The sequence below is a fragment of the Syngnathus leptorhynchus genome, chromosome 1, assembly GCF_054491065.1.
Source record: "Syngnathus leptorhynchus isolate UIUO chromosome 1, UIUO_Slep, whole genome shotgun sequence".
In the NCBI taxonomy this organism is placed as follows: Eukaryota; Metazoa; Chordata; class Actinopteri; order Syngnathiformes; family Syngnathidae; genus Syngnathus; species Syngnathus leptorhynchus.
The window spans coordinates 6307375-6319918 of NC_141195.1; the positions used below are offsets into that span (position 1 = coordinate 6307375).

The 12544-nt window shown below is 38.3% G+C and overlaps 1 protein-coding gene across 3 annotated transcripts in view; it reads left to right on the top strand.

Moving 5' to 3' along the window:
* Window positions 1–287: 287 nt before the first annotated feature.
* Window positions 288–12544, top strand: part of LOC147061601 (uncharacterized) — a 100533-nt gene continuing 88276 nt past the window's right edge. For all 3 annotated transcript variants that reach the window (XM_085911455.1, XM_085911448.1, XM_085911463.1), the window contains exon 1: window positions 288–531. In XM_085911455.1, coding sequence (XP_085767581.1) covers window positions 451–531 — 81 coding nt within the window. In that variant the 5' untranslated portion in view covers window positions 288–450. The remainder of the gene's footprint in view (window positions 532–12544) is intronic.

The window sequence follows — 12544 nt, forward strand, 5'->3', positions numbered from 1 at the left end:
CAGGATTTTTTTTTTCCACACTTGATGAGTAAAGTCATGTCTATCCTGGAAAGGTGATGCATTTGTGTAAATATTGACTCATTTTGTCTGTGGAATAAAAATGAAAAACTGTACAAGTTGTAACTTTGTTGAAGTTCAGTTCTGTTGTTGAAGTTTTGACCTTTTCTTTTGTTTAGTATGCCTCTTATTGACTAGGTAGGGCTACTGCACTGAGAGGCGTGCTCTCCTTGATGGGGTGAAAGGTTAAAAGCAAGATGGCTGCTTTGACCCATATAGAGTTGCAATAAGCTAGAAATGCAAGCAGGAATCTTAGTGAGATGAGAGTTTTAAATGCAATGATGACAGTTTACACATTATTTTAGTCTTGACAGCTCAGTGTAGTTTATTCAACTCAGCTTACCACTCCAACATCCACAACTTGAGTTCTGACTGCTTTGCCTGAACAAACAAATGGTGAATGAATGCACTGAAGCCCTGCTGAGACCTTTGGAGAAAGAATGGCACAAACATCATGTCCATGCCAACTTCTGCGTAAGTGATTATTTTTCACTTTTACTTTAGACAGGTTGCTGTGAATAATTGTGAAATGCCTAAATGGAATTTAGGTGAGGATTATACGTAATCTTCATGAATGTAGAGGAGATTGACCTTTAAAACCCTTTTAACTTTTAAATACACAGCAAAATGTGTACAATCACTTCACATAACTCTGAACAGTAGTAGATGCCCATTTCTATATAATACAGTGCCAAATGACAAGAACATTATCTTGAAGCTCTACAAGCTCCAGCTTTTGTGAATTCCAAAGAAAAATATTTCCCAGTATTTTTAATTTGTTTCCTAATATTCAGATGATTCAGCAATATACTCTTGAGGCACAACCTCACAGACTTTCTGCAGAGTCCCCTGGTGGTTTTAGCTATAATCCCTTTGGCCAGATGTCTGTCAATTCTTTGCTTGCTACAGCTACGTGACATGAAGAAGGCAGAGGGAACAGTGATCAATTTCAGATATGGGCCAGTGCACCAGGTTTACTAACACAAGAGATTTCATGCACTGTTAGAGGTATTGAGTGGCCAGTGGATTAGCCCACACGTCACATTAACCCTGAAACTTGATGACAATGAGCCACTTAAACGGCATCACTTAGACTGTGATAGCATCACTGAGAAGTGAGACAAAAGAGGTGACATATAGCATTTAGGATAAGAAGAAAAATCATAAATACAATTCGATAATTATTTATCTCTGCGTAGCTAACGTTGATTGCAAAGTCTCTAAAAGACAGTGAACAAAAACAAGAAATGTACTTTTGTTTGTTTGCTCATTGTTTTTATATGATGAGAGAAAACTTAACACGTGTTCTGTCTTCTTTACAATAGCCGCACTTTCAATACCCAAGTATATATCTTGCAGTACTTCCAGAGTGCATCATCATCATCCATCATTGTGATTTCACAATGAGGACTGACTGCGTATTTTTTTTTGCTGTGTTTGCTGACAGCAGTTGTTTGCCGAATCTTGTGTTCTCATGAAAAAACACAGTAGGGGGGGAAACAAGAAAAGCTGAATGCAATTTAGAAATTCAACATTGCCTTTATCTTATTTTCCCTGCCTTGTTTTGCCTTTGTTTGACTATTCACTGAAGTGCCTCAAAATACAATAGGATCCAAATGTTTGAGGTATTATTTTTACGAGGGTTTGCAGTGCTGAATCCAGATGGAAGTGTTCGTTGCAGGTAACCGTGCTACTAATGTGCTTTTCACTTTATTACAGAAGAGAATTTCAAAATGCCACAGTGCATGCTCACTCTCTCGGCTTCATCAAATATGATTGTTTCAAGACGCCAAACATGGGCTCACACGGCAAGAATGACTACAAACATGTGGTTATCACAATGGCATATACCATTGGTGTCAAACCTAGGGCTCAGGGACCAGATACGGCTTGTCATAATTTTTTGTAGACCACAAAGACAAATCATTCATGTGTTCATGTGCCATTACTAAAATTGCAAACTGTCTTCACTTTTAAAATGTAGAGATGTCACTCTAAATTTTTATTACCATCCTTTTCAAAATATTTTCTCATTCACTGGCCTATATATAAAAAGAAAAATTACTCATCAATTTGTTGTGTAGCCTATTTATTAAGCTTTAAATTATGACTACGATGCTGCCTGCCACTCTTGGCATATATAGTACCTGGTCTGTACATACATTTCTTTTTGTGCGGCTTAATTGAAATATTTGTTTCATTTTGTCATGATTTATAGGGAGACATTTCCAACACACTAGTGGGGGCTATTAGAGATGTCTATTTAGCGTTACGTCATTGAAATAGACCAATTTTGGCCGTTTGTCAGAGGTGGTGCCCACCAGCCGCTAGTAAGGATCGAGCCCCTTTGCCGGTGTTCTTGACAGACAGTTATTATTGTTACATTGTTAAAGCAGTGCTTATTCAGTGATACGGGTCAATGTCAGCTGTCCCCTGAGGCCTCCTTCAGCTCGCGGGCTCTAAACAATTGTCTGCCTTGCCTACCATTTTGTGACGTGCCTGCACCCAACCACACTTTGTGCTCACAGTTAGATGTTCTTAATTAGAGGTTTAAGGTTAGTTCAAGAGGGTCCATGGTGTTACGTGACCACCATAACAGATAAGCAACTTTCAACTGTTCATCTGCTTAACATACAAAAATAGGACAGCCTCATTGTTGCACTGTTTCTTTGTTTGTATTCAAAACTTAAGGCCTACGGTTACAGATTTAAATGCACAATACCAACCACAGAAGGTTAAATTACAAAAATACTATACTTTCTTCAGTGTTCCTAAAAAATCATAAATGTGATCCAAGTTAAGGTTGATTGAATAAACACAAAACAAAAACAGATTAATTCTCCTTGATTATCGTTTTTCATTTTTATTTATTTTTCTAGAAACGCATTGAAACTATACAGCATCATTTTTAATCTAGAGCAGTAGTCCGCCTCCCCGACCCCCCCAAAGTTACTTAAATTTCCTCCATCAGTAAGTTTTAATTTCAAAGTTGGTCGTTTGCTTGAGGCATTTTATTTGCCGACAGTGTATAATCTAGTTAAGAAATGAGAGCATCTTGCATGAGTATGTGCAGCATTCTAGCCTGAGATCTGCGCTCTAAACTAAGATTACAAACACTCCTGATCCGTTTCTAAACAGATTTGTGCAGGCCCTTCTGTCGACAGTGAGATGGAAAAAATAAAAGCTGTGATTATTGGAACCACTCTCACAACATAGCTGCTGTAAACACAAGCTCACACCCATAACATAAGAAAAGCATCTCAGTCATGTGCCAGGACTGCACATTCTGTGTGCATGTTTCCTTCCATCACAGGATGTTCAGACTTTTATTTACCCGAATTGATTTGCTTGCTTTTAGGAATGTTTGAGGCTGCAGTTTAGTCTGATGTAACATGAGGTCAGACAGATGTAAGCCACATGTGCCGCAACTGTAGAACAGCCCCTGTATCCAATGCGCAGAAGAGTCTATTACCTGTTAATCTGCAGTCAAAGACTTGAGCTACTCCGGGTGTCATCTTTTGCGCAACTTGTGTAGAAGTCGAGAGGTTTGTCTTTTGATTAGGTACCAAAGGGCAGAACGAGCAGTTCTTCCAGGTCCTCATATTATCACCAAATGGTGCTATTTATTCTTAAGTGGTTTAAGAGTTGGAACATTAATAAAGCTTAATAAATATAGTGTGAAATAATGTTGAAGCCAAGCTGCATATTTTACATCAAATATAAAATCTCACTGTACACCGCTAAACAGAAAAACTAATTATCCTAAACTTTTTGCTGGTGATTAAATTCTAGAACTGAGAGGATGCCACGCTACCCACATCAAAAATGACAAATGACAATTCATGATGCTGATGGAAAAACGATTTGATATAATTATGAAAATGCATTTTTCTTCAAAAAAGGCCATCTTCATATTTGATAAACACTTTACTGCTCCCCGGTTGCCCCAGCCCTGAAAAAAGTCAATACTACTCCTTGTGAGTGTGCATGTGTGTGTGTGTGTGTGTGTGTGCGCATGTGTGTGAAAGATCATACCTCATCTCATGTGCTTTCTCAGCATCCCTTACTCTTCCATGAGCCCTCTGATGATATTAGATGCGTGCCCTCCATCATGCTCACACTCTGTCATACTTTTCTCTGGACCTCACTTACCTTGCTCCTTTTTGGTATGTGTGTATGTGAGAGCAAGAGTGTGTGTTTGTACAGCACTGCTCAATGTGCTGTGACAGAATAAATGCTGACATCAACACTTGTTCTCAGAAGGTCACCTGAACCTTTCTTGGAGTGTATACTTGCTTCTGTACACAAGACTTTCATCCATAGGAAGACTTTCCTCCACGCTTGCACGCACAGATGGATGGCCTGAGGCCTGATAGTGCGATAGCTATAGCTCGCTAGATACAGTGGATAGATGGATAGATGGATGGATGAATGGATAGATAGATGGATGGATGGTTAGATGAACACATTAAATCAGGACTTGGCATCGCGACCCCTCATCCCACGCATGCCACGCCACTGTAATTAGCAGAGTGAGGAGAAGGCTCTGACAAAGCTGACTGTTAATGTCACTGCGGAAAGCAGAGCGGTATTTGTGTTTATTGTTTCTGCTGCTGTTGTAGCTCATTATTTCATGTCCACAAACAAGCTTGACCTTTGTGACAATTTGTAATCATCAGCGTAGCAGCACACCCACAAGGATCGTTAAAACCGCACTCCAGAGTGTCATATAGACGCATGCAGAGGATGAAATCCATGGTAATATCTCTGAAAAGACAATATGCCACGACTTTGCACTGGCGCATTATCAATACAGGTATAGACAGAGAAAGTTGGCCGAGAAGTGGGCAACTTTTCCATTTACTGACGAGAACAAGAACCTGAAGTGGTTGTTAAGAGTTGGTTGGGATTATTCGCATAGCGCGAAAGGAAGCTGAGCAGTGACCAGGGATAATAAACTTGCTGATTCTCATGAATTTAAAGAGGCTACTTTACAGGGTTAATATACATAAATGCCTTCTTAGCAAGCACACTTTCACGAGAGCTGTCATGCAGATTTTGCGACATTTTTTCAATTCTTCACGGACGCTCTTTTATTATCATCGCAAACGCTTCCCGTTAGGGAATCACAGCAGCCCGATGAGATAACAGAGGTGACTTTCAAAAACATACACATTATTCACAAGCAATTTAAAGTAATACACAGTCCACCCACGCAAATATTTTCAATGGCCAACATATGCGCTATAAATATATCAGTAGCTAAATCATAATTTTCCTCATGGCATCAAAACATGACATTCCAGTATGTCCATTAAATTGAATGAAAAATGTGTTTCTCATCAATGAAGGTAATTATTAATTAATTTGCACCTAATTTGCCATCTTGCAGCTATTTTGCACAAGAACTTGCACATTTTCCAAGAATAAATACAGTATGTCTAAGAGCATGACTTTTCAATAACAGTTTTTTATGTGTCACCAGCGATTGCTGTGGCCCGAATCTGAAACTAATCTTAGCAGGCTGCTATCAAATGTTATTTTCTTAGCCGCTAATGCTCAGCTGATTAAGGCTGTAAAAGAGTTTCTAATCTCTGAGACTTAACATCAGTTTAAATTTCTTTTGAGGCTGACATGGAGTCAGAGCCCAGCGTCTCCTAACAGCCTGTCTTCTAATGTCGGGGGAGTAGCCTTTGTAAATCTGAGGCCTGTCTGGAATTGTTAGGCGAGTGAAGGTCTGCCCGCCTCGCGAGGACCGTCGCCGCCAGGTGCCGACAGCGAGGTCAGTCCATTGTTGACTGATGGTCTCTCGGCTAAGTGCTCGGTTCGCTATCACTTTGGGAGAAGGTGGATTTAAATTCGGGAGCAGGCTTTTAATCTAATGGGCCCGGTGGAAATGACAATGAAATAACAGTTCACACAGAAAGTTAGATTTTTTTCTTAAGAATGTCATTAAGTCTGATAGAAGGCAGACACAGCCTATGTTCATCCCAAGATTTATCACTTGTAAACTGTTGGACCGGTCTATTTCTTTTTTTTTTCCCCACAGGATAATTATGCCGAACAACACCACATGAATACAAAATGCTGTAGAACTGTAACAGAAAAGCAAAACGAAACTCTCATGTACTCAGCCTCTGAAGTTTTTTTTCAAGACAGGTTTCAGGTGAAAGTTCTGATGTTAGGTAACTGCGTAGCTGATTTTAAATGACAGGAAGAGTACAAAGTAAGTCAGACTTGTTTAACACAAAAGCAAAAAATTAGGTGGCGTATTGTTTTCGGAGTCCAATTCATGTGATGTGTTTCAACTTATTTTTAAACGACTGAATTCAAAAGAAAATAACTCTGTCAAGATCTTTTTGTTTTGCAGTCCAATCAAGTCCCAGTCAAAGCCAGTAAAAATTCTGCCACATGGTTATTATAAAACAGCTTCTTTTCTGTTTTTCCAAGGATGGAAATAAAAAGTTCAAAATGGATGAAGAGATTTTGCAGGTGTGACTGACTACAAAAATCCTAGTGTAGGGTTGTTTGTTTAGCCTTCATGTGCACCCCCAATGTCAGCAGGTGTTCAGAACACCTGGATCATGGCAGACTGGATCAGGTTGAGGGACTCATGCAGTGCAGCAGATGAGTTTCCTGTAATAGTTGATGCTGTTATCTCTTTATTTTGCTCTGTTCTCGCTTTTCTGTTTTTCCTCTTTCAGATTCTGTCATTCAGGATTGTATTCCAATGTTTGAACAGAATGACTTTAAATGTATTTTTCATGTAGGGAAAGCATTTTGTCGCTTGGTATTCTATTTGTTTTGGTGGCACACGTTAACTGCTTAGTGTAAACTACAAATCATGACATTTGCAGCCCACAACAGAATATTGTTTATGTAATATTGAGCGATTTGGCATTTGAAATAATTCTTGTCGTTAGCATTTGCATAGTGTGCAGCAAATACGGTTTCCTACTGAGTAGAAGTCAATATTGAGATCTTAAAATGCTCGAAACTGAACACGAGAGAGAGTAGTGTTGGGGAAAAAAATACATTTGTACTGATGATTTTTGTCTAATTTTGAATCTCTGAATGGGCTGGTAAGAAAATTCTCACAGTCACATTTTAATGTCTTCAAAATGAATCGATTTGCTCACGACTTTACAAAATCTGGCTCAGACAAGCCTACTTGACTTTTTCACTTGTTCTCAAGTTATAGCATTTGCGTCGGGTTCCATAAAACCTCTTCTGGCCTGTTCAACTTGATGAAATGCAGGCCTCTCGGGAAAATTGCTTTACGTTCACGCTGGAAATGGCAGGACAAATCACGATTTATATTTGTACCTCATCCATCTGTTTATCATTAATGACCTACATAGTCAAGGCAGGTCACTACACACACACATAGTGTGTCTGACCCAACCTGTCAGACATGAGCCATTCCAGCGCATTTGGCGATGTTTGGCACAGCTGAACCCCAATTCACCTTGCGGATTCTCTTGGGGCAGTGGGAGGTGGGGGTGTTGGGTGGCCTGTCTCTCCAGCTGACACCCACAAGGAAAGGAGGAGCTGGCGTAAGGAGAAGCAGTGGCAGCGTGAAAAGATCCACAGATGACCCGAGGACAAAACACTTTGAGAAACATTGACACAGAGTGACAGGGGGGATTTATTAAAAACACACAGATGGATTTTAAATTGCTCATCAAAGGGTTTCATATGAACATAACATAGGAGGAACGTATTAAACATGGTCTGATATAACACTAAGTCACTTTGAAGATAAATTGTGAGAATATAATCATTAGTTCAGCATTGAACCTTTTGGTCCTATTATTACTTGGGAGATTAAAATGAGTGCCTGAATGGAGGGAAAAAAAAAAAAAAAGAACAGAAATTCTGATCTATTCGTCAAAAAAACACTCAGGAAAGAAATATTTTCACATTGATTGTGGGGTTACGACTGAAATAGTTTGAAGTTCAGAAGGCCATGAGGCAATGTTTTATTTTGCAACTAGCAAACCATTAAATCATATCTTGCTCAATGGAGTTTGCCTAATTTGAGAGAATATTCTAGCTCCCAAAGACTGAATGATTTAGCATTTTTGAATGATGAATGTCTCTCTAGAAGCTCCCAATGAAAGAAACCAAGACAGCTTGGGGATGTAATGCCTCTGTTGGCTCTCCTGTAAATATTGAAGGATCAGGGTGCTTTGCTTTAATCCGTGTTTATTGATCTTGATGTGATTATGCTCTCTGCCTGGGGGATCAATGTTTTTTTTTTTTTCTTTTTATGATGAGGATAATCTCTGGTAATCATGAGCAGTCCTGTATTTGTTTGTCTATCAACACAAGCAAAGCTATTCAATGTTGCTCCCAAAGGCTGTGGTTTTATCTTGTTTTATTTTTTTCACCGTAAAAAATCAAACTCGATAAGGGCAGAGCCAGATAAAAACAGGTCCAATGGTTCCGTCACTTATGTGCTCAATGTCTCCTGTCTGGTGAAGAATAATCAATTAATAATAAAAACAAGATTACTCATGGAGGGCTGTTGGAGGTTACAGTAAAAAGTTTGCAACCAGATCAATAATCCACTTTAAGAGCATCTTTGCCTTTCTGTGTACAGATGAGGGACAAAAAAAAAAATCTTGACAGAGTACTAGAAATGAACGAGTTGGAGTAGCAATAGTATATTTACTCTCAAGAATCTATTTTGTTCATTTTGTTATTTCTTTTAACGACTGTATGACATTTGTTGTCTAGAACGCATTAACAGTATAACATTTATGAGCAAAATGCAAAGTCTTCATTGGAAAAGGGCTGCATTTGTAATGCTTTAAATGTGGTCCTTAATTATTGCTATTAACCTGTCCATTAACATCAGCGTGTGCACCTCATCCTAAATGGGCAATTATTTTTTAGGTCGAGGTTGAGTTTTTTTTTTTCTTCGCTGGGCTTTTCATGATGACTAGCTGTACGTACGCTCTGTCCTCTATGCTGCAAACGATAAGCATGACATATCTGGTAGATGCAACTGCTAAAAGCTGCCCCCGCTGACCCTCAGCTCTGGGTACACAGCTTTAATTACAAAGGACAACAAAGTGTGGGTTCGGGCTTGCGCGACAACACATCGGCAGCGTTGTAAGACTTTGGGAAGTTGAGCTAACACTGTGATTTCATGATCACGACACAAATGCTGACACAGTAGGTTAGGAACATTTTATATATATAGACATAGACATATAGGCATTTTAACTTTCTCTGAAATGACATCAATCCTATCATTGTGCTTAAAATCATTGACGTTACTGAGCAATTGCAGGCATACTCTATATTTGATGCAGAGCGGCTAAAATTCTGCCAATCTTTTAGAGAGGACATTAAATTTATGGCTATTATATGATATGATTAAATGTGTTATTAAAGGTTTGCTGGACGTTTTTAAAAAATTGAGACTATTGATTTTAAATGCTGAGGATGAAAATTGTGTTTTCCATATGTAGGATATAAACTAATCAATCTATTGAGGCAGAGCTGACATTTAAAATTCACATGTAATTTGTGGAAATCTAGTTTGAAAGTTAACTTAAACTATCAAGTCTTTTGGTCATATGCTTTTGCTAACATATTAGTTAAGATGTGTAGTAGATATTTAGTATTACCAAAACACAAAGTCTGTATTAGGTTGTTGTCGAATTTTTGATTTAATTGAATCTATGATGATGTGCAACTATTGCAGGGCATTTGTCAAACCTCAAATGTGACCTGTAAAGACATTTTGTAAGCACTGGAGGTATGCTATGAATAAGGTTACATCTGAAACATTATGCACTGTTTTATTTTTCACTGCTCAGCATCATCCAATCAGCTATGATTGAAATATTTTTTTAGCCTCTGTAGAAGGTCAGAAAAGTAATTAATCCCATATTGCGTATCAACAAAAGAACCGAGACAGTGATCTTGCGGTTTTTTTAAGGCGCACACGCAAGCTCACATGAATGGATGTGCACACATGCATAGATAAAACAATAAACTTGCATTTGAATGGATAAATGAATGAATGAAACATATACGTGTTTTTTTTATCGCCAATATGAAACAATGGACATAAAGATGACATTAACAAGTCGTTTGCTATTTATACACCTCCAATCCATTTTTTACAAACTGAAAAATGTTTTTCACTAAGCAGCTGTCTTTTCAGCTTTATGCCTGCCCTCCAACCATCTGCTCCCCATTGTCCAACAGTTTCAATTTAAGAGAGTCACTAAAGTGTTCAGGAGATGGTTTTAAGTGCGGCAGTATTTCCGATCCAGTGTGTAGCAACTGGAGACTTTCCCCTGAGTGATTTTTTTGCCGTGTTCTTCCATCTTTCAACTGTCTCTGATATATATTGTTTTTTTCATAAAAAAAATGATTATTACATCACATAATGGTAGCCTAGAAGAATATTTGCCTTCATTTTGGGATTGGCATGGGTGTCAAGTGTTTATAGAATGCAACACAGTGCACTGACATAAATATATATATATATATATATATATATATATATATATATATATAAACTATGTTGTGGTCGAGCCAAAAAGTGAGATCTTGAAACTTCTTTTCTCAGCGTTTGTGCACACAGCCAAGGAGATTCATCATTCGTTCATTCATCACAACGCTTGCGTCACGCTGCCATTATACGGTTTACATCGCAGGAGATGGATATTCACTTTCATGCATCATTTAACCAGGAGATGACAACCGTGGCTAGCGAATCCAACACCAACTTGCTTGCTCAACAAAATCCGTGAACATCGTTCCAAGTAAAACTTGTATTGTCTTCTAAAGAACATCAGCAGTTGGGGAAGAGAAAATAAAACTGTGTACATCTCTTATGAACAAACTACTGTTTAAAACTAACTTTAGTACTGGCTCGGGTACTAACATAATAAAGTGAAACCTCAAGTTACAAAGGACAAGGTTTCCGTACAATTGTGGTAACGTGCTAATACAGATTTTTTTTTTTTTTTTATCAGAATGGTCTTAGCATTCTTGCCACGCGTAATCATTGTTGCACATGTAGGCAGGAGTTTCACATTATCATCTAATCACAAGTGAGTAATTGATGTAACCTAAAATATATTTTATACTTATTCTATCAGACTGTGATTTTTAATGGGTTGTGGTATTTCTTTAATCAAGACAACAAATGATTATTATGAAATCACATCAAAATAGCTGCCCAGGCAAGTTGTCCCTCGGCAGAAATTCTATCCCTGAATTCTCAATCATCCAATCACAGATGTAACAGCGCTTGAGTTTGTGGCTGACATTGTGAAAGGAGTCTAAAAATCGGATCATTTTCGTCTGTGTGATTGAAAATTAAAATGTAGCATCTTCTTAATTAGTGTAATTATGCTCATACATTCAATGTTTGCTCATCTACTTCTTTGACAAACACGCTCTGTTGTTTGAGGTTCAATGTGAAACAATACAGTCCTGTTTATATGGAAAACCTTCCAGATCAAAAAACAAAAACAAAGTTTCAGTTTGTCTTTTTCAGTGCATTGTCTGTGGAGTCGCTGACTGTAATTGGTTCACAATAGCTCAGTTGATTCAGGTTCAGTTGCGTCACTCTGTTTGCGTGAGGCCTAACTGGCCTCGCATGCAGTTTGTGTTCTCTAACAAGATGAAGAAAAAAAAGTGTGTGACCAAACTTCATATGATGATTTTTCATATGATGAACAGATGATTAGCCGCCAATGTTCAGCCAAAATCCTGCAACCAATTGCAATCCAAACACTCCATTTGTGCGAAGGAAATTGGTCTTGTCCTTGGTACGCACAAATCAGCATTTAATGTGTCCTAATATAAATGCAGCATGCTGAGTTAATAGTTTTCTTCAGCCTCTCTTGAATTGTTCACCGACTCATTTGGCCTCTAAATCTGAAATTTGGAGACATCAGAAGGAACCGTTTGCGTTTCCACCACTGTGGCAACTTTGAAGATGAAAACAAATGCCATCAAAGTTGACCGAGCAGTGCAGCAAACAGATCCCCAGTCTAATTGTATAATACTGTAAATTTACCCAGCACCTCAAAAGTTACACTTGATGTCTATGTGATAATGGAAGAAAAAAGACATGAAACACATAGAGACAAACTGAATCTCTGTGAATAAGATGATGATGAACTACAGAGTCTTTTGGATTGAGATTTGCCGTGAGGCAAAGTGGAAAGAGTAGAAAGTGATCACACCCACTACGGGAAGGACTTTTTGACAGTTTTAAGAACTCTAGCGGTATACCAGTCGAAGCTGAAAAATGACTAAAACACCTCATTCATTTCTTATCCAAATCTCAAACAAGACAAATGTGATTTGGGTTCTATATCATTTGGTTGGTTCAAAGAGGATGACGATGGTGGTTTCTTTCATTTTCTCAGTGATGTGGTTGTTGGTGGGATCACATCACAGAAAGATTTCAAGCCTTCAAATAAATGCGAGTTGGAGTACATTTGAC